At 37.9% G+C, this 24,021-nt stretch overlaps 1 protein-coding gene across 1 annotated transcript in view; it reads right to left on the bottom strand.

The window, feature by feature from the left end:
- TDRD3 (tudor domain containing 3) overlaps positions 1 to 23,718 on the bottom strand; it is a 201,642-nt gene extending 177,924 nt beyond the window's left edge. The window contains exon 1 of the mRNA XM_065896180.1: positions 23,644 to 23,718. Coding sequence (XP_065752252.1) covers positions 23,644 to 23,684 — 41 coding nt within the window. The 5' untranslated portion in view covers positions 23,685 to 23,718. The remainder of the gene's footprint in view (positions 1 to 23,643) is intronic.
- Between the last annotated feature and the right edge of the window lie 303 nt (positions 23,719 to 24,021).

Here is a 24,021-nt window from a genome sequence, read left to right as displayed (position 1 = left end):
AAGAATATACTTATGAGATTCAAAATCCTTGACATAAAGATTTTTTTATCAAAGGATCCCTTTTAGAGACTATATAATGTATTCTAAAACAGAGTAAAGGACAGCTTTTCCCAAAAGTGAAACAATATCAGAAATCCATATATGTGCAAATCACCTAAGTTATGAGAGTCCAGGCTTAACATACAATAGGAAGAACTGCAAGTATTTACTGAGCATTTAGCATATGACAAGCAATGTTCTAAACACTTTGTGTGTATTAACTCACTAATCCTCGTAACTATACTATGGGATAGGTGCTACAATTGACACCATTTAACAGATGAGGAAACTGAGGCAGCAAGCAGTTAATTACTGTGATCAGGCTTACAGCTGCTCAGTGGCAGAACCAGGATTGACCCTGGCTCAAGAGACTTGGACTTCAGAGCCCTTGTCTTAACCACCAACCATACTGCTTCTCAAGAAATAGGTATAAATTTGGAAATTCCCTGGTAGTCCAGTGATTAGGACTTCGCACTCTCACTGCTGAGGGCCTGGGTTTGATCCCTGGTCGGGGAATTAAGGTCCCACAAGTTGCAAGAGCACAGCCAAAAAAAAAAAAAGTAGGTCTAAATCTAACTGAAGATCAAGGGTACATAGTAGTGTTTTTGTAATATTTTTTCCTCAGTAATCCCTCATGATAATCCAGTTTTGTGATATAATTCTAATTATCTAATTCTAATTAATAATTCTAATATAGACTTTTAACTATTCAAAACCATGTAATTTATTAATCTCAGTTTCAAACAAATTGATTCAAGCTTGCAAGCCTGTTTCTAGGCAATTTCACTATGCAGACTTTCTGCTGACCTATTAGTTCATGTACACTGGGTACTTAGAGGGGAAAAAAATTGGTGCTGCAGGACAACACTGGGCAGGCCAAAACAACAACAAGCATGTTGAATATAACAAAAACATTTAGTCAAACATTAGGCTACTTTCCACTTTAAAAGTATGTGTCTTTAATATGTAGAAATACATAATCATACATTTTTAAAATATACTTTTGCATAAAGCATTACCAATAACTATAAATAATTCAATTTACACATGAAAGTTATTGTGATAAGGTAAAACATTTTAAAAGACTACCAACAGTCCAATTCAATTTTATTTTCCATAAAAACATTCTGAGGCAGGAATAATTCAAACCATGTCAAGCCAATATGATAATGACACAGGTAAGTCTCATAACACCAATTGTAAATTAATATTAGTTCGTATTAATTCATAACTAAAAGTATAAGAAAGGTACAAAATACATTAGAAAGGTATCTCATAACAAACATGAACATCCTCCTTTGACATGCCATACTAGGTATCAGCAACATGATTAAACTAGGAAAGCTTACAATACCCTTTTATAAGCAAATATAATACATACATACTACTTTTATGGAATGACATATAATTAGGGGAAGAGGGCTTTGCAAGCTGAGAAGTCCTTTACAAACATAAGATTATCATTTAAAATAATATAATTTTTCAGGAATTCCCTGGTGGTCCAGTGGTTTCACTGCCGGGACCTGGGTTCAATCTCTGGTCCAGGAGCTAAGGTCCTGCAAGCCGTGCAGAGTGGCAAAAACTAAATAAAATAATATAATTTTTTAAGTAGAAGAATATTAGCAAGTAAATCAAATCAAAAAGTATGAAAGGCCAAAAATACAGTGCCTCATTCATTCATACCAATTCATGTAACATTACCATAATTTGAACAGCATCACTGAGTGAAAAATTGAAAGTGTATCCAGGTAGAATACATGACCCGTGTGTCCATGCGTCGGTGCAGTGCCAATTCTCAAACTCTTTGTTAGTGCACCATGATGGGATAAGTACAGAAACTGAGGTAAGCATTTAGAAGCAATCTGACATTGCTGAAAGATTTCACAGTTTACAAAATTACTGATCTGTGAGAAACTGGATATTTTTAAAACTGGCAGATAGTTTGAGAATCACTGAACTAAACCACATTTCTGAGAATCCCTTACAGGCAGATTGAGACGAAAGTTCTTGGAAACCAAGGACATGATGTGTGCCACCTTCCCCAACAGGGAACAATCACTCTATGGCTCTCTGCTGTCTTTCCTTTTCCTGTTACCTGAAACTCAGATAAGGCTTTGAGCATGATGACAATGACAAGGCCCTAGAGCAGTGCTTCTCAAACTTTAATGTACAGAAGAAACACTGAGAGAATCCTGTTAAAATGCAGGTACTGATTTACTAAGTCTGTAGTGGAGATCTGAGATTCTACATTACACATAAATTATAATGTAATGCCAATGCTGTTGGTCTGAGGACCTCACTTGAAGTAGCAGGGGTAAGAGGACAACAAATCAGTAAGATGGAAGGAACCCAGGTCCCTAAATGACAGCACAAAGCACAATTCCCCATCACTTTGTTTTGTGACAGAAGAAAAGGAGGCTACATTCTTGAGCCCTCTGTAATGAGGGGCCTCTATTACAGCAGCCTAGCCTTCAATCTAACTAATACAGAGCGGTTTTCTAAATATTACAAGTGTCTATCTTGGGCCAGTTTTTGCATTTTAATTAAAATAATATCATTGTAAATGTTCATTCACATAAATATAAACTGGCAAAAACTTCGAGGCCCTACTGCATTTTCAATCAGACTTCAGTATGTATACATGATTTCTGTCATGTATCACTCAAATATTAAGTCCTTTCTCATTACCCTGTACCCATTAAATTCTATACCACTACACTGGATTATCTTTTTCATGATGTCAAATCAAAATTTCAATTTGTTAAACTCTCAATTTGTTAAGATGTACATCTAATTTTATGAAGATAAAATTTAATTGTGAACTATCACTACAAAACAAACCTTGTCTATGTAACTGGTAGAAAATCTAATGAGTATAATGGTAGCAAAGAGCAGCTAAGTATGTCTACCAACAAAGTTAAAAGTTATGTTAGGTGATCACTTTGCAACAATAAGGATGTAAACAAAGACACAAAACAGGGCACCAAAATTTCATGGTATTGGTATAGCAATTAATTAGGTATACATAATACTTTATTATTTATCAATTTTTAATTATCAAAGAAACACCTAATTAATATATGCTCATAAGAACTTCTGATGGATGTGTAACTAATTAAGTGAACAAGGGAAAAAATAGTAAAAACAAAGAAAACAACCACAGCCAGAAAAAGCAAGTCAAAAAATTTATCAGCAACCAAAATAAGGAAACAGTACATGCTGGTCCTGTAAAACTTCCAAACGTAGCAAGGAAAGAAGATTCTGATGGAGCATGGGTATTAACGTACCCCATCCGTCCCCAAGAAGCTCAACTGAGAAAAGAAGTCAAATAAACATAGCCCTGAAGAAATCTCACTATTGCTCATAGATGACAGTGACACAGACTGCGAAATCAGCAAGCAGCCTGGACAAAAGATCATGGGAAACCAATAAGACTAGGAGCCCCTTTATACCAACTTGGGCTCTCAGCTCAGGCAGAAAGGGCCACTGAAAAAGGATACTGAGAAGGAGCCTATTTCACATGCTTTGTATTCTAACTAGTAACATGTACATGGTCCTTTTTGGTGTTCATAATTTAAATAACAAAAGAGCAACGTGTGCTTGGCAGTGTCTTCAGGTGGACAGGGAGCCTACTAGACTACAGCTTACTAGACTACAAGGTGCCTAAATGCCTACTTCTTTGCCTCATCAAAGGTCCTAGAAGGAATTACAATCTCATCATCCTAACACCTTTCTAACCAGGGACCCGAAGCTAACAATTCTAAAATATCAAAAAGACAAGTAAAAATTAGTAGCATATCTCATAAAATATCTAATGTATAAAGAAATAATTAGGGCCTAGGACAAACATATACTAACTTAATGAGCTTCTGAAAAGTTTCTAATTAACACTGCTTTGAGAAAGAACATTTCAAAGCCCCCACAGAAACAGCTGGTTGTCCCAAAGAAATTTTATCAACATATTCCAAAATTTACATCTAAACTTGTAAGTATATGTCTTTATATTCAGTTAGAAATAAGTATCAATAGAGAAGTATTTGTGTAAGATTATTTCCTATATTTCTGAGGAGATTACGTTCTTTATAAAACTTGTTTTTTTTTTTTTCATTTCACAACATTCACTTCAGAAATAACAATTTTCTACTCTACAAAAAGCTTGAAGAAATTTTGTGTTCCTGGAAAACACAAAAACAATATGATGAAAGATACCGAGACTAATTAAGATGACACTAGCATTCATTCCACAAGCATTTAAGTGTCTACTGTATACCTCACACCCTGCTAAATGCTACGAATACTACAGAAAAATGAAAAGACTTGATCCTTGCCTTACTGGAGCTTACAAAATAACAAGGCATCAATCAAACTACTTTAATTAGAAAAGCCAAATATTCATTTAGCTTGAATATAAAATATATCTAGAGAAAAATGTAAAATTATTTCATTAACTTTATCATGATTACCTATCAACTTTCTGGACACTTAAACTTACATACATCAACTATTTCTCAGTAACTCCCTAGCTGTCCAGTGGTTAGGACTCTGTGCTTCCACTGCACGGGGCGTGGGTTCGATCCCTGGTCCGGGAACTAAGATCTGACATGTCGCTCAGCATGGCCAAAAAAAAAAAAACTCTCTCTCTCTCAAAACAATACAATTCCAATATCTGTTATAAAATGTTGGCTTAACTTATTTAGCAACTTCTTCCATCAATACTTATGTTTAATGTTTCACATTAGGTATTTATCAAACTTCTCAAGGTCCTCCTTAGAAATTTAGCAAAATAAAAATGTTTTTTCTTAACATGTTCACTTAATATTTATGATAGATTATCTTCTGAAAAGCTGCAACTGAGTTTTACTTGCATTTTATATTTAGAGGAGTTTTGGGGGGAATTGGGGAGAATTTTTTTTAAATGACCTTCAGATACCTTAAATTTATAAAGACTGTCTTAAAAACTGCTCTCAATCTATAATACCAGCAAGTCAATAAACTAATGATGACCTAATCAAATAATCTTGTCACAGAACTCTTAAGAGATTATATCCGTTTTCTCTTCTTAGAAAAATCAATGACTTCATATGCTTTTTCCCCCTCTGGCAGCTCCTTAAAGGCTAATTGTCCTCTAAAAATGCTGAAATACATCATTGCTTTAACCTAGCCTCTTCCTACTCAAAGCCTGGTCTTTAGATGATAGATGACTGCTGTCTAATGGAAATATAATGCAAGTCACATATGTATTTTCAATTTTCTAGTGACCACATTTTAAAAAGTAAACAGGTTAAATTAATTTAATACTATGTTTTAACACAATATATTGAGAATATTATTTCAATACTGTAAACAATATAAAACTTAATGAGAGATATTTACTAAGTCTCCAAAATCAGTGTGTATTTTACATTTACATCACATCTGAATTTGGACTAGACCCATTTCAAGTGCTCAGTGGCCACACATGGCTAATGTCTACTGTATTGGACAGTGCAGCCTTAGATGACCTCATCCATGCTCTGCTTCACCATCAACTATACTCAAATGACCACAAATGTATATCTCTAACCCAGTCTTCTCTGCTGAGTGCAAGATTAGTATTTAGTTGACCAAAAAGTTCGCTTCTAAGCTGTTACGGAAAAACCTAAATGAACTTTTTGGCCAGCCCAATATTTCCTAATACCCAACTGGCATCTTACTTTAGATGACTCAAAGGCACTTCACACTCAAAAAATGTCCAACTTTGATTCAAGATCCACCCCTCAAGAATGTGGTCTACTTCTAATAGTCTAACTGTACTGTATTCAGTTCAGGTATACAAGCCAGAAACCAAGAAATCAAACCCTTGACACTTCCTTCTCTCTTACTCACATAAAGTTCTGTCAATTTTACCTCATAAATTATCGCTCAAATCAATCTACTGCTCTCCATCTCAATCATCACCACCATCCCGTCCATCTACTCTTACCTAGCTCCAATCCATTTTCTTCAGTGCAAGGATACCTCAAAATGTAACTAAGATGTCGTTCCTACTTCAATCCTCCCACCCCCTAATAAAACTTTACGACTGATTTCTGTTGCCTAAAACTAAAAATGAAACTTACCGTGACCTACAAGGCCCAAGCTACATGATCTAGTCCCTGGGTATCTCCCAGTCCCACCTTACTACACTGCCTCTCTGTCATGACCTCCATTAATACTGGTAATTCAGTCCTTTGTACTCACCATGCTCCCTACTGCCATATGATCTCCGCATACGCTGCTTTCCCCCTACTTGGTCTAAATGCCACTTATCCTCCAGGTCTCATAGAAGCATTGTCTGACCACCAGGAAGACACCAAATTTCCCTTTTATATGCTCTTATGGAGCCATATCTCTTCTCCTCTCTAATATATTTTACAGATGCAATATGTTTGAATATATAATTAATGGCTTTCTCCCCTAAGACTACACCTGATCATACTAAAAGAAAGTGCCTGGAGTGCAGACAGCAGAATCAAGAAGAATTACAATCCTGCAGCCTGTGGAACAAAAAACCAGATTCACAGAAAGATAAACAAGATGAAAAGGCAGAGGGCTATGTACCAGATGAAGGAACAAGATAGAACCCCAGAAAAAAACTAAATGAAGTGGAGATCAGCAACCTTCCTAAAAAAAATTCATAACAAAGACAGTGAAGATGATCCAGGACCTCGGAAAAAGAATGCAGGCAAAGATCGAGAAGATGCAAGAAATGTTTAACAAAGACCTAGAAGAATTAAACAACGAACAAACAGAGATGAACAATACACTAACTGAAATGAGAACTACACTAGAAGGAATCAATAGCAGAATAATTGAGGAAGAAGAAAGGATAAGTGACCTGGAAGACAGAATGGTGGAATTCACTGCTGTGGAATAGAATAAAGAAAAAAGAATGAAAAGAAATGAAGACAGCCTAAAAGACATCAGGGGCAATATTAAGTGCAACAACTTTCGCATTAGAGGGGTCCCAGAAGAAGAGAAAGAGAAAGGACCAGAGAAACTATTTGAAGAGATTATAGTCCAAAACTTCCCTAACGTGGGAAAGGAAATAGCCACCCAAGTCCAGGAAGTGCAGAGAGTCCAATACAGGATAAACCCAGGTGAAACACGCCGAGACACATAGTAATCAAAATGGCAAATATTAAAGAAAAATTATTAAACGCAGCAAGGGAAAAACCACAAAGAACATGCAAGGGAACTTCCATAAGGTTAACAGCTGAGTTCTCAACAGAAACTCCACAAGCCTGAAGGGAGTGGCATGATATAATTAAAGTGATGAAAGGAAAGAACCTACAACCAAGATTATTCTACCCGGCAAGGATCTCATTCAGATTCAGTGGAAAAATCCAAACCTTTATAGTCAAGCAAAAGCTAAAAGAATTCAGCACCACCAAACCAGCTCTACAACAAATGCTAAAGGAACTTCTCTAAGTGGGAAACACAAGAGAAGAAGAGGACCTACAAAAACAAACCCAAAACAATTAAGAAAATGGGCATAGAAACATACATATTGAAAATTACCCTAAACGTGAATGATTAAATGCTCCAACCAAAAGACACAGGCTTGCTGAATGTATACAAAAACAAGACCCATATATATGCTGTCTACAAGAGACCCACTTCAGACCTAGGTACACACAGAGACGGAAAGTGAGGGGTTTGAAAAAGATATTCCATGCAAATGGAAATCAAAAGAAAGCTGGAGTAGCAATACTCATATCAGATAAAATAAACTTTAAAATAAAGAATGTTACAAGAGACAATGAAGGACACTACATAATGATCACGGGATCAATCCAAGAAGAAGATATAACAATTATAAATATATGTGCACCCAACATAGGAGCACCTAAATACATAAGGCAAATGCTAACAGCTATAAAAGAGGAAATCGACAGTAACACAATAATAGTGGGAGACTTTAACACCTACCTTACACCAATGGACAGATCATTTAAACTGAAAATAGATAAGGAAACAGAAGCTTTAAAAGACACAACAGGTCAGATAGATTTAACTGATATTTATAAGACATTCCATCCAAAAACAGCAGATTAAACTTTCTTCTCAAGTGCACATGGAACGTTCTCCAGGATGGATCACATCTTGGGTCACAAATCAAGCCTCAGTAAATTTAAGAGAATTGAAATCATAGCAAGCATCTTTTCTGACCACAATACTATGAGATTAGAAATGAATTACAGAGAAAAAAATGTAAAAAACACAAAAAAATGGAGGCTAAACAATACGTTACTAAATAACCAAGAGATCACTGAAGAAATCAAAGCGGAAATCAAAAAATACCTAAAGACAAATCAATGAAAACACGACAATCCAAAACCTATGGGATGCAGCAAAAGCAGTTCTAAGAGGAAGTTTATAGCTATACAAGCCTACCTCAAGAAACAAGAAAAATCTCAAACAATCTAACCTTATGCCTAAGGAACTAAAGAAAGAAAAAGAAACAAATCCCAAAGTTAGCAGAAGAAAAGAAATGATAAAGATCAGAGCAAAAATAAATGAAAGAGAAACAAAGAAGACGATAGCAAAGATCAATAAAGCTGAAAGCTGGTTCTTTGAGAAGATAAACAAAATTGATAAACCATTAGCCAGATTCACCAAGAAAAAGACAGAGAGGACTCAAATCAATGAAATTAGAAATGAAAAAGGAGAAGTACAACAGACACCACAGAAACAAAAAGCATCCTAAGAGACTACTACAAGCAACTGTATGCCAATAAAGTGGACAACCTGGAAGAAATGGACAAATTCTTAGAATGTTATAACCTTCCAAGACTGAACCAGGAAGAAACAGAAAATATGAACAGACCAATCACAAGCAATGAAATTGGAACTGTGATTAAAGATCTTCCAACAAAAGTCAGGACCAGGTGGCTTCACAGGTGAATTCTATCAAACATTTAGAGAAGAGCTAACATCCATCCTTCTCAAACTTTCCAAAAAATTGTGGAGGAAGTAACACTCCCAAACTCATTCTATGAGGCCACCATCACCCTGATACCAAAAGCAGCCAAAGATACTACAAAAAAAGAAAATTAAGGACCAATATCACTAATGAATATAGATGCAGAAATCAACCACAAAATACTAGCAAACAATCCAACACCACATTAAAAGGATCATACATTATGATTAAGTGGGATTTAACCCAGGGATGCAAGGATTCTTCAAAATACGCAAATCAATCAATGGGATACACCATAGTGACAAACTGAAGAATAAAAACCATATGATCATCTCAATAGATGCAGAAAAAGCTTTTGATAAAATTCAACACCCATTTATGACAAAAAAACTCTCCAGAAAGTGGGCATAGAGATAACCTATCTCAACATAATAAAGGCCATATATGACAAAACCCACAGCAAACATCATTCTCAATGGTGAAAAACTGAAACCATTTCGTCCAAGATCAGGAATAAGACAAGGATGTCCACTCTTGCCACTATTATTCAACATAGTTTTGGAAGTCCTTGCCACAGCAGTCAGAGAAGAAAAAGAAATAAAAGGGATACAAATTGGAAAAGAAGTAAAATTGTTACTGTTTGCAGATGACATGATAGTATACACAGAGAATCCTAAAGATGCCACCAGAAAACTACTAGAGCTAATCAATGAATTTGGTAAAGTTGCAGGATACAAAATTAATGCACAGAAATCTCTTGCATTACTATACACTAATGATGAAAAATCTGAAAGAGAAATTAAGGAAACACTCCCATTTACTATTGCAACAAAAAGAAGAAAATACCTAGGAATAAACCTACCTAGGGAGACAAAAGACCTGTATGCAGAAAACTATAACACACTGATGAAAGAGATTAAAGATGATACCAACAGATGGAGAGATATACCATGTTCCTGGATTGGAAGAATCAATATTGTGAAAATGACTATACTACCCAAAGCAATCTATACATTCAATGTAATCCCTATCAAATTACCAATGGCATTTTTTATGGAATTAGAACAAAAAATATTAAAATTTAGATGGAGACACAAAAGACCCCAAATAGCCAAAGCAGTCTTGAGGGGAAAAAATGGAGCTGGAGCAATCAGACTCCCTGACTTCAGACTATACTATAAACCTACAGTAATCAAGACAATATGGTACTGGCACAAAAATAGAAACATAGATGAATGGAACAATATAGAAAGCCCAGAGATAAACCCACGCACCTATGGTCATCTAATCTATGACAAAGGAGGCAAGGATATACAATGGAGAAAAGACAGTCTCTTTAATAAGTGGTGCTGGGAAAACTGGACAGCTACATGTAAAAGAATGAAATCAGAACACTCCCTAACACCATACACAAAAATAAACTCAAAATGGATTACAGACCTAAATGTAAGACCGGACACTATAAAACTCTTAGAGGAAAACATAGGAAGAACACTCTTTGACATAAATCACAGCAAGATCTTTTTTCATCCATCTCCTAGAGTAATGGAAATGAAAACAAAAAGAAACAAATGGGACCTAATGAAACTTCAAAGCTTTTGCACAGCAAAGGACACCATAAACAAGATGAAAAGACAACCCTCAGAATGGAAGAAAATATTTGCCAACGAATCAACGAAAGATTAATCTTCAAAATACATAAACAGCTCATGCAGCTCAATATCAAAAAAACAAACAACTCAATCCAAAAATGGGCAGAAGACCTAAATAGACATTTCTCCAAAGAAGACATATAGATGGCCCAGAAGCACATGAAGAACTGCTCAACATCACTAATTATTAGAGAAATGCAAATCAAAACTACAATGAGGTATCACCTCACACCAGTTAGAATGGGCATCATCAGAAAATCTACAAACAACAAATGCTGGAGAGGGTGTGAAAAAAAGGGAACCCTCTTGCACTGCTCGTGGGAATGATACAGCCATTAAGGAGAACAGTATGGAGGTTCCTAAAAAACCTAAAAATAGGGCTTCCCTGGTGGCACAGTGGTTGAGAGTCCACCTGCCGTTGCAGGGGACACGGGTTCGTGCCCCGGTCTGGGAAGATCCCACATGCCACGGAGCGGCTGGGCCTGTGAGCCGTGGCCGCTGTGCCTGTGCGTCCAGAGCCTGTGCTCTGCAACAGGAGAGGCCACAACAGTGAGAGGCCCACGTACCACAAAAAAAAAAAAAAAAACTAAAAATAGAATTACCATATGATCCAGAAATCGCATTATTGGGCATATACCCAGAGAAAACCATAATTCAAAAAGACACATGCACCCCAATGTTCATTGCAGCACTATTTACAATAGCCAGGTCATGGAAGCAACCTAAATGCCCATCAACACACAAATGGATAAAGAAGTTGTGGTACATGTATACAATGGAATATTACCCAGCCATAAGAAGGAACGAAATTGGTTCATATGTTGAGACGTGGATGGATCTAGAGACTGTCATACAGAATGAAATAAGTCAGAAGAAGAAAAACAAATATCGTATATTAACGCATATATGTGGAACCTAGAAAAATGGTATAGATTAACTGGTTTGCAGGGCAGAAATTGAGACACAGATGTAGAGAACAAATGTATGGACACTAAGCGGGGAAAGCCGTGGTGGGGTGGAGGTGGTTGTGTGATGAATTGGGCAATTTGGGATTGACATTTATACAGTGATGTGTATAAAACTGATGACTAATAAGAACCTGCAGTATAAAATAATATATATTATTCAACTCAAAAAATAAATAAATAAATACTACTTTGTAATAAAAGGAAAACGTTTTTCCTCGACCTGATCTAGTTCTTTCTCTAATTTCAGGAAAGTGAGTGAAAATGCAGTAGAACCCTGAAAAAAAAAAAAAAAATAGAAAGTGCCTGCCAAAAAAAGATGTTCAATAATTATTTGATGAATGAGTACATCAATGAATCTGCCTTGTTTTTTTTCATAGACAAAGACTAGACACCATATTGAGATGGCATATATAACATACCCTACTTATACATCACTAGTTTAGAAAGTCTTTCATACTTCCCAAGTGGGGGTTAACTGCTCTCAACAACACCCTGGAAGCAAAATACCAGTGTATAAAATGTTTAAATTCTGCCTGTCTTGTACATCATCCTAACAACAAACACAGTGCCTTGTGTATAAGAGGTACAAATATTTACTACTTGTATTTCAGTATACACATTACTATAGAATTACATATTTCCCTGCATTACTGCAAAGACTTACTTATTGTTGTAAAGATATCATACCTTCAGTAGCACTATACTGAGATGAAGGTAGCTATTTGTCTCCACGTTAAAGGCTGTAAAACTGTGAAATGAGTGAGAAGCGCTCACATTGCGCAGACTCACACCCATCGAGCAAGGGTGTGAAACATGCAGAGATTACAGTACTAAGGTACATGTAGGCTCTGTCCAGCCCCAGAGCACAATGTTGTTCTTTCCTCTTTCTCTACATCGCAATGTGCTTCTGCTATGAGTATCTTTGACTCACTTTATTACTTTATCACCACACATTTCCTGCTATCTCTCTGCTTTTCTTTGTCATTCTATGACTTCACAATGTTTTCTCAACTTTTACAAGAAAAATTTTGCATTGCTGAAAGTGCAGTCTGCTTCTTCTAAAAAGTATACAGAGATAAAGTGTTCTTCAGCTAGTTCCAGATTCTATACCTTTCAAAAAGTCAGAATTTCTAGATACATGGGACTTAACATGATAAGACAAAATGCCAATATTGTTGTTTTGTCAAAAGAAGAAAGCATAAGCCAAAATATATATATGTTATATTTTTATGGCTCTTGAAATGTTACTATGCAATTTTTACTCGATCTAGCAAATGCTGCTGTATGAGGAGAAAATTATTTTCAACTTGCTGAGGTAGCAAGTTTCTTTTTATACCCCCTTTATGCTTGAGGCAGTCAAAGACAGGCAGTTAAAACTAGATTTATAGGTTATTCACCAAAAAAAATACTGCAAATAGCACCTTCGAACCTGAAAACTTGCACAACTTAACAGAATACAGTCTTTTTTGTGTATTAATGACACTTTACAATATCAACAGAAGCAACCAGGTAATATGTAACATATTTTGAGACAGACGGTCAATAACACTTATTACATTTGAACATTATAACTTCACAAACAACATAAACCAAAGATACAATAACAAATGCTCATTAAAAAAACAGGAAATATTTCAAAATGGAAAGATGTCTCCAATAAGCTCTCCCCAAAACCAAATATAAAGCAGCTGGTTTCTTCTAGTGTTCTTCAGCACAGTCTATTATTCTGTTTCACCTAAAAAGTGTCTTAATGTTTCTGATCCTTTCCAAAAGAGAGTACCAAGAATACATGTATATCAAAGTGGTAATGATGAAGTATTTTATAATTCTAGAAAATAAAAGAATCCTGCACTTAGCACATAACCTTAGAAAGAACTACCAAAATTCTTTACAAATACACTTATGCCTAAGAGTTATGCTGGAATAATATGAGGGAACAAAACTTCTGATACCCTTTACATAAACTCTTATGCATGACTAGTACCAACAATATATTATATGAAGGTATAGTTATATTTATGACGCTACAAAGAGCGTTTCTCACTTGAAGATTGAGCTCATTTACCAGCAATCTCCTGGGGAATTGGTGTGTTTCTCAGAAAAAAAAACAAACAAGATAAGTGCAGGGGTGGCTACAGAACAGAAATCTGACTTTCTTGGTCTTGATGTGTTTTGGAGGAAGTTTCTAGGTGATGGGATGTAAAAAACAGCTCTCCATCTGTGGGTAGGTCAAAAGCTAAGAATCAGAAATCCCAGCAAAATATCCTGAAGTTGTCCCACCTCTCTAGAGCAGCTATCTCAAGGCAATATGTGGAATAGCAGGGCATGCTCCTCAAGACAAGAGAACCATCACTTTATAATCTATGCTGCCATTGTGCATCTTTTTTTCTCCATTTATCCCATAAATAAATATTCTCCTCTAGTAGTGTTTTGATACAGATATTTATACTTGTAGCCTTTCTTAGTTGTTCAAAGGTGAAACCAAGGGAGTGAAGTTTGGTATACACTTGGGCCAGAGGATATCAGTATGGGGGTAGTACCAGTAATCAAGGAGAGAGAACTCCAAAAGGGAAGGTGAAATTCAAGGGGGACAAGATAAGAAGACCTTTGTGTTCACACTCTCTTCCCCCTCCAACTTCGCCCTACCCACCAAAAAAAAAAAAAAAAAACCACCTCAAAGCGCAACAAAGTTAAACTTCAGATGTTAGAAACCCAGGGTTTCTTAGAAAATATGTTCTTTCAGAATAAAATGGAAACACACTACTTCTAATGCTTCCTTATGGTGTCTGCAACTCAAAACTTCTGGGTAAGGCAAATACATGCAACAGAGTACCTTACTTTTTCAGATATTCTTAGACTTCAAAAAATACAGAATTAAACAGATTTTTAGACAAGCCTAATCAGCAATTAGGTAAACCACCAAAAGGTAAAGGTTTCTTTGATTCCAACAGCATCACTCCTCAGTATAAGCACCTATCTTTCCCAAAGAGGAAAGGAAATTTACACATCACAAAAAATGCTTTAATCCACTTTTCAATTTTCAAATGTGTTATATTTGACCAACAATTTAACTTAAACATGGTCACCAGGACTCAGTGGAAATCAGTACTGAATCTTTATTCCAGACATGTGGGCTGTATTCATGGTTCTGCCGCTTATATTTCTGAGCAAACTGTTGATACCAGTGTTTCAGCTTCCTTATTTGCACACTGAGGGAGTTAAGCTATACAATCACTAATTCTATTAAAAAAAAAAACTTTTTCAAAATTAAACACAGCTGATTATGTTTCCTTAACATGTTTCTATTTAAAAAAAAAAGTTCTGAAAGGCTTTAAAAAAAAAAATCCAAAGGTTAATAGAAGTACAAAATTCACCCTTAAGGAAATCTCAAGAGAAAAAAAAAGGCAAAGAGTGAAGTAAATCTGTTATGCAGACAAATCTAGAGTCAAATATCTTCTCTCAGTAGTCATTCCATGCATATAAGTAAGCATTACAAAGGACCAATGTACAATTTCCTGCAATATTTAAACATAATCACTATACTGGAAAAGTTTCTAGAACTTTTCAGTTCAGATCAGCAAACCTAACACCTTCCGTGCTACTGGCTACTAAGGAAGAACATTATCGTAAAGTCAGCCAAGGTGGCTCCTATTAGGAGTTACATTTTAAAATATAGATTTTTATGGGGGTTATAATGAAGATTAAAGACTTAAAAGAAAAAAATGAGCTCAAAAAATAACATAAACTAGAATATAGATCAGTCTATACAGATCATCTGCACCCCATGAAGATCACATTTTCAGAAACATAAGCTTTTCAGCACTAAATATTTCCCTAACCTGCTATTTTAGGTGAAGCTGACAAAACAGATAATAATAGTGTAAGTGCTTTAGCATCTATTACTTTTGAGGTCCTGCAAATAATTAAGTGAGTACTAAGTACTAAAAAAATGATTTTGTCAATGACAATAACAGAGAATCCCAAGAGTCAAAGGAAACTCAGGATGTCAGAACTGGAATGAGTTGGTCAAAGCTGCTCTATGGTCAAAAATTCTCCTTCCAGTACTCTTCTCTGCATACACCTTTGAGATTCTGTATGTTAACATAACAAATATCTACTTAAATATAAGATCTAATACAAGTCACGGATAAGACTGGGACATTCTCTTGTTTTCTTCACAAGTCTAGTGGGTTCAAGACCCATCAGGAATTACTCCCAAACTTGTAGATATATAGTCTTGTTAGCCCCACAGGTTCTTCCTGCCTTTATGAGTCCCTGCCACACAAAAGGAGCACTCTAGAGTAAGAAACATGTAAACAGATAAACTGCAACACAAAATGCCACAATATAACATTGCTGAGGGTTTATAACAAAATAACAAAGACAGGAAGAACACTAAGCTTGGGTAGAGACCCTGGTTAGAGAATTCTGACTGGCAGGAGCATGGGCATCCAAGGTCCATTTCTATCAGACTTTATCAAGAATATACAAGGTAGGAGATAGGTTCAAGATGGTGGAGTAGAAGGACGCGCACTCAGAACCTCTTGCTAGAGCACTGGAATCACAACTAACTGCTGAACCATCATTGACAGGAAGACACTGCAACTCAGGAAGAAAGATACTCCACATACAAAGACAAAGGAGAAGGCACAATGAGACGGTAGGAGGGTCACAATCACAATAAAGTCAAACCCCATAACTGCTGGGTGGGTGACTCACAAACTGGAGAACACTTATACCACAGAAGTCCACCCACTGGAGTGAAGGTTCTGAGCCCCACATCAGTCTTCCCAACCTGGGGGTCCGGCAACAGGAGGATAAATTCCTGGAGAATCAGACTTTGAAGGCTAGTGGGATTTGATTTCAGGACTTCAACAAGACGGGGGGAAAAAGAGACTCCACTCTTGCAGGGCACACACAAAGTAGTGTGTGCATCGGGACCCAGGGGAAGCAGCAGTGACCCCATAGGAGACTGAACCAGACCTACCTGCTAGAGTTGGAGGGTCTCCTGCAGAGGCAGGGGGTGGCTGTGGCTCACTGTGAGGACAAGGACACTGGCAGCAGAAGTTCTGGGAAGTACTCCTTGGCATGAGCTCTCCCAGAGTCCGCTGTTAGCCCCATCAAAGAGCGGGGCAGGCTCCAGTGTTGGGTCGCCTCAGGCAAAACCACCAACAGGGAGGGAACCCAGCCCCACCCATCAGCAGACAAGCAGATTAAACTTTTACTGAGCTCTACCCACTACCAGTCCCTGCCATCAGGAAGCCTGCACAAGCCTCTTTGTTAGCCTTATCCACCAGAGGGCAGACAGCGGAAGCAAGAAGAATTACAATCCTGCAGCCTGTGGAACAAAAACCACATTCACAGAAAGACAGACAAGATGAAAAGGCAGAGGGCTATGTACCAGATGAAAGAACAAGATACAACCCCAGAAAAACAACTAAATAAGGTGGAGATAAGCAACCTTCCAGAAAAATAATTCAGAGTAATGATAAGTGAAGATGATCCAGGACCTCGGAAAAAGAATGGAGGCAAAGGTCAAGAAGATGCAAGAAATGTTTAACAAAGACCTAGAAAAGTTAAAGAACAAACAAAGATGAACAATACAACTGAAATGAAAAATACACTAGACGGAATCAATAGTAGAATAACTGAGGCAGAAAAACGGGTAAGTGACCTGGAAGACAGAATGCTGGAATTCACTGCCACAGAACAGAATAAAGAAAAAAAGAATGAAAAGAAATGAAGACACCCTAAGAGACCTCCGGGACAACATTAAACTCAACAACATTCACATTATAGGGGTCCCAGAAAGACAAGAGAGAGAGAAATGACCCAAGAAAATACTGAAAGAGATTATAGTCCAAAACTTCCCTAACATGGGAAAGGAAACAGCCACTCAAGTCCAGGAAGTGCAGAGTCCCAGGCAGGATAAACCCAAGGAGAAACATGCCAAGACACATAGTAATCAAATTGACAAAAATCAAAGACAAAGAATAATTGAGAACAAGGGAGTGGCATGATATACTTAAGGTGATGAAAGGGAAGAACCTACAACCAAGATTACTCTACGTGGCAAGGATCTCATTCAGATCTGATGGAGAAATCAAAAGCATTATAGACAAGCAAAAGCTTAGAGAATTCAGCACCACCAAACCAGCTCTACAACAAATGCTAAAGGAACTTCTCTAAGTGGGAAACCCAGAGAAGAAAAGGATCTACAAAACACAAACCCATAAAAATTAAAAAAAAGTAATAGGAACACACATATCAATAATCACCTTAAACATAAACGGATTAAATGCTCCAACCAAAAGACACAGGTTCGCTGAATGGGTACAAAAACAAGAACCATATATATGCTGTCCATAAGAGACCCACTTCAGACCTACGGACACATACAGACTGAAAGTGAGGGGATGGAAAAAGATATACCATGCAAATGGAAATCAAAAGAAAGCTGGAGTAGCAATACTCATATCAGATAAAATAGACTTAAAAATAAAAAATGTTGCAAGAGACAAGGAAGAACACTACATAATTATCAACAGATCAATCCAGAAAGAAGATTTAACAATTATAAATATATATGCACCCAACATAGAAGCACCTCAATACATAAGGTAACTGCTAACAGCTATAAAAGAAGAAATCGACAATAACACAATAATAGTGGGGGACTGTAACACCTCACTTACACCAATGGACAGATCATCCAAACAGAAAACTAATAAGGAAACACAAACTTTAAATGACACAATAGATCAGATAGATTTAATTGATATTTATAGGACATTCCATCCAAAAACAGCAGATTACACTTTCTTCTCAAGTGCACACGGAACATTCTCCAGGATGGACCACATCTTGGGTCACAAATCAAGCCTCAGTAAATTTAAGAGAATTGAAATCATATCAAGCATCTTCTTTTCTGAGCACAATGCTATGATATTAGAAATCAATTACAGGGGAAAAAAACGTAAAAAACAAAAACACATGGAGACTAAACAATACGTTACTAAATAACCAAGAGATCACTGAAGAAATCAAAGAGGAAATCAAAAAATACCTAGAGACAAATGACAACAAAAACACAACGATCCAAAACCTATGGGATGCAGCAAAAGCAGATCTAAGAGGGAAGTTTATAGCTATACAAGCTTACCTCAAGAAACAAGAAAAATTTAAAATAAGCAATCTAACCTTACACCTAAAGGAACTAGAGAAAGAAGAACAAACAAAACCCAAAATTAGTAGAAGGAAAGATATCATAAAGATCAGAACAGAAATAAATGAAATAGAAACAAAGAAGACAATAGCAAAGATCAATAAAACTAAAAGCTGGTTCTTTGAGAAGATAAACAAAATTGATAAACCATTAGCCAGACTCATCAAGAAAAAGAGGGAGGGGACTCAAATCAATAACATTAGAAATGAAAAAGGAGAAGTTACAATGGACACTGCAGAAATACAAAGCATCCTAAGAGACTACTACAAGCAACTCTTTGCCAATAAAATGGACAACCTGGAAGAAATGGACAAATCCTTAGAAAGGTATAACCTTCCAAGACTGAACCAGGAAGAAATAGAAAATATGAACAGACCAATCACAAGTAATGAAATTGAAACTGTGATTAAAAATCTCCCAAGAAACAAAAACCCAGGAACAGATGGCTTCACAGGTGAGTTCTATCAAACATTTAGAGAAAAGCTAAACCCATCCTTCTCAAACTCTTCCAAAAAACTGCAGAGGAAGGAACACTCCCAAACTCAATCTATGAAGCCACCCTCACCCTGATACCAAAACCAAAGATACTACAAAAAAAGAAAATTACAAACCAATATCACTGATGAATATAGATGCAAAAATCTTCCACAAGATACTAGCAAACAGAATCCAACAACACATTAAAAGGATCATACAACATGATCAAGTGGGATTTAACACAGGGATGCAAGGATTCTTCAATATACGCAAATCAATCAATGTGATACACCATATTAACAAACTGAAGAATAAAAACCATATGATCATCTCAATAGATGCAGAAAAAGCTTTTGACAAAATTCGACACCCATTTATGACAAAAAAACTCTCCAGAACGTGGGTATAGAGGGAACCTACCTCAACATCATAAAGGCCATGTGTGACAAACCCACCGCAAACAACATTCTCAATGGTGAAAAACTGAAACCATTTTGCCTAACATCAGGAACAAGACAAGGATGTCTACTCTTGCCACTCTTATTCAACATAGTTTTGGAAGTCCTAGCCATGGCAATCAGAGAAGAAAAAGAAATAAAAGGAATACAAATTGGAAGAGAAGAAGTAAAACTGTCACTGTTTGCAGATGACATGATACTATACATACAGAATCCTAAAGATGCCACCAGAAAACTAGTAGAGCTAAACAATGAATTTGGTAAAGTTGCAGGATACAAAATTAATTCACAGAAATCTCTTGCATTCCTATACACTAATGATGAAAAATCTGAAAGAGAAATTAAGGAAACACTCCCATTTACCATTGCAACAAAAAGAATAAAATACCTAAGAATAAACCTACCTAGGGAGACAAGAGACCTGTACGCAAAAAGCTATAAGACACTGATGAAAGAGATTAATGATGATACCAACAGATGGAGAGATATACCATGTTCCTGGATTGGAAGAATCAATATTGTGAAAATGACTATACTACCCAAAGCAATCTACAGATTCATTGCAATCCCTATCAAATTTCCAATGGCATTTTTTACGGAACTAGAACAAAAAAATCTTAAAATTTGTATGGAGACACAAATGACCCTGAATAGCCAAAACAGTCTTATGGGAAAAAGACAGAGCTGGAGAAATCAGACTCCCTTACTTCAGACTGTACTACAAAACCTACAGTAATCAAGACCCTATGTTACTGGCAGAAAAACTGAAATATAAATCAATGGAACAGGACAGAAAGCCCAGAGATAAACTCATGCACCTATGGTCAACTAATCTATGACAAAGGAGGCAAGGATATACAATGGAGAAAAGGCAGTCTCTTCAATAAGTGTTGCTGGGAAAACTCGGCAGCTACATGTAAAAGAATGAAATCAGAACACTCCCTAACACCATACACAAAAATAAACTCAAAATGGATTACAGAACTAAATGGACACTATACAGTCTTCGACATAAATCACAGCAAGATCTTTTTTGATCCACCTCCTAGAGTAATGGAAATAAAAACAAAAATAAACAAATGGGACCTAATGAAACTTAAAACCTTTTGCAAAGCAAAGGAAACTACAAACAAGATGAAAAGACAACCCTCAGAATGGCAGAAAATATTTGCAAAGGAATCAATGGACAAAGGATTAATCCCCAAAACATATAAACAGCACCTGCAGCTCAATATTAAAAAAACAAACAACCCAATCAAAAAATGGGAAGAAAAATAGACATTTCTCCAAAGAAAACATACAGATGGCCAAGAGGCACATGAAAAACTGCTCAACATCACTAATTATTAGAGAAATGCAAATCAAAACTACAATGAGGTATCACCTCACACCAGTTAGAATGGGCATCATCAGAAAATCTACAAACAACAAATGCTGGAGAGGGTGTGGAGAAAAGGGAACCCTCTTGCACTGCTGGTGGGAATGTAAATTGATACAGCCACTATGGAGAACAGTATGGAGGTTCCTGAAAACACTAAAAATAGAATTACCATATGACCCAGCAATCCCACTCCTTGGCATATACCCAGAGAAAACCATAATTCAAAAAGACACATGCACCCCAATGTTCATTGCAGCACTATTTACAATAGCCAGGTCATGGAAGCAATCTAAATGCCCATCATCAGATGAATGGATAAAGATGTGGTACATATATACAATGGAATATTACTCAGCCATTAAAAGGAACGAAACTTTGTGGAGACGTGGATGGATCTAGAGACTGTCATACAGAGTGAAATGTCAGAAAGAGAAAAACAAATATCGTATATTAACGCATATATGTGGAACCTAGAAAAATGGCACACATGGACCAGTTTGCAGGACAGAAATAGAGACACAAATGTAGAGAACAAACGTATGGACACCAAGGGGGTAAAGTGGCAGGGGTGGGGGTGCGGTGGTGGGATGAATTGGAAGATTGGGATTGACATATATACACTAATATGTATAAAATGGATAACTAATAAGAACCTGCTATATAAAAAAATAAAATTCAAAAATTCAAAAAAAAAGAACCTACAAGGTAGTGAGCTCCCTGGCATTACAGATATACAGAAACATAAGATGCAGTTTACCCACCCTTAAGGATCTTAGAGTCCAAAAAACAATTTAGTATGTGTTTGGAATCAAAATATTGAGACTGGCCTTTCTAACAGAGGTGGGATCATGTTGGAAAGCAGTAAAAGACTGTAAACGAATTCATACAACTAGTTTGAAGAACTAAGGGTTAATCAAACGAAGAATGGGGAAAAACTCAAAAAGAGTGATCCGAGATTTTTCAGGATAGCGTTATGAGGTAAACAAACCGAATGTAGAAATTCCAGTTAGAAGAACAATAATAAAACTGAAAAAGGTGAGTTTTTAACGCTACAGTTTGTTATGTCAATGGTGTTCTAAGCAAAAACTGTCAGAACAGTAACAGTTAAAAGCAAATACTGTCAGAACAGTAACAGTTAAAAGCACCAGAGCTGGAACCAGCCCCTCTGTGCTCACCATTCAACTCCACCACTTTCCAGTTATGTCATTTTTTTTGGAAAGTTACTTAACAATTTTGTGCCTCAATCTCTTCACGTGTAAAATGAGGTGCCAGTAGAGCCAGGCACAGCGTCTTCATAACACAGGTGTTACAGCCCTCTAATCAAAATTTTCATTCACAAAATCAAATCCATCCTTTAGGCACTTGTAGGCTCCATAACCTGGCCACAAACTTTTAAGGTCTTAATCTTCACTGGACACCCTTCTACTTCGAGGAACCATAGGGATCTAATATCAATTCTGCAAACCAATAAGCACTTTCCTACCTCTGTGCCTCATCTCCAGCGGCTCTGTATCTATAAAGCCTTCTCCTCACCATCTCCCAAAGCCCACTTCTCCAGGAAATTAACTCTCCTTCCTCTCCAATTCCATACCACATTTGCCTGCACCTCTGTACAGTTTACCACAATTTCCCGTTTTTGTGTTTGTTGTTTTAATGCCTCCTTCCCCTCTTTTCGCTAAGATAGTGAACTTCCAGAGAGCAGGGGCAAATCTTTTTCAACCTCCTTCCCACCCTTCATCCCAGACTGTGCCCATGCAGGCCTGTTAAAGCGTTAGTAAATTAAACTGGATGTTTACAACCCTAATGGCCGAAGTTGCAGAAACTGCTTAATTCGCATAATTTTTTTTATTGTTTTCAGATCCTAAAATCTTGACATGTCTTTAAAAATCCGAACACCGTCATCTTTTCAAGAAAAGTTCTACGGAGCATCCACACGAGTTAATGTGGTCATTCTCTGCTTCAGAAGTTGTGTGTGTGCCGCAGAGGGCGGCTTTCCCCTGCTCCGTCCTGTACTTTGGAATAAGGAGGACGAAGGCGGCCCGGCAACAGCCCGGGCTGTGCTGTGCCCTCAACTTCCCGCGGGCCCGCGGGCTCCGGCCGTGCTCGTCCCTCTCCGCCGCACCCCGTTCTCCAGCCCTCGCCTCCTCTCGTCCAGCCGCGGCAACAACCCCCGGAGCGGCGCGGTGGCGCTGAGCGTCCGCCCGCTCGGCTCGGCTCGGGCCTGCGTCGCCGCCCGCCCCGCCGCCCTGCCCGCGGCCCCCGGCCTCTCCCCGGAGCGCCGCCCGCCTCCTGGGGCCCAGGCCGCGCCGCCACGCCGAGGGAAGCTGGGGGACTCGCTCGGCTCCGCGTGGCGCCGGGGGCGGAGCCGGCCCGGAGGGCCCGGGGAGAGGCCGGGGGCGGGCGGCGGCCTCCGCCTACCCCGACACGCACCCCACCGCCCCAACCCCAACCCTACTCCGGCCCGGCCCGCGCCCGCGGCCGATTATACTCGCCACTTACCAACCCGCCTGGGACAACACCGCGCCGGGGACCTCGGCCATGGTAGCTGCTTAGGCCGGGGGTGGTGGGGGGCTCGGGTGGGGGTGGGGAGAAGGCCTGCTGCTTGAGACCAAAAAAAAAAAAAAAAGAAAAGAAAAAGAAAAAAGAAAGAAAAGAAAAAAACTCCTCTGGTCGGCTCTGCAACTGGGCATGCTCAGTGCGCCGGCGCTTCCGCGTGCGGGTTCCGCTCGCCGCGTTTTCCAAGCGGCCGCAGGGGCCGGCCTGGCGTGAGACTGTGAGGTTGTGGCGCGCCGACAGCGGCGATTCGCTTAGGACAGGCCGGGGCCTGCAGGTCGGGGCCAGTTTGTCAGTAAGGAGCACGGCACGGCCTCTCCGCCG

Source organism: Phocoena phocoena, chromosome 18 (assembly GCF_963924675.1).
Source record: "Phocoena phocoena chromosome 18, mPhoPho1.1, whole genome shotgun sequence".
NCBI classification, from domain to species: domain Eukaryota; kingdom Metazoa; phylum Chordata; class Mammalia; order Artiodactyla; family Phocoenidae; genus Phocoena; species Phocoena phocoena.
This window is presented reverse-complemented; position numbering and strand designations above follow the sequence as displayed.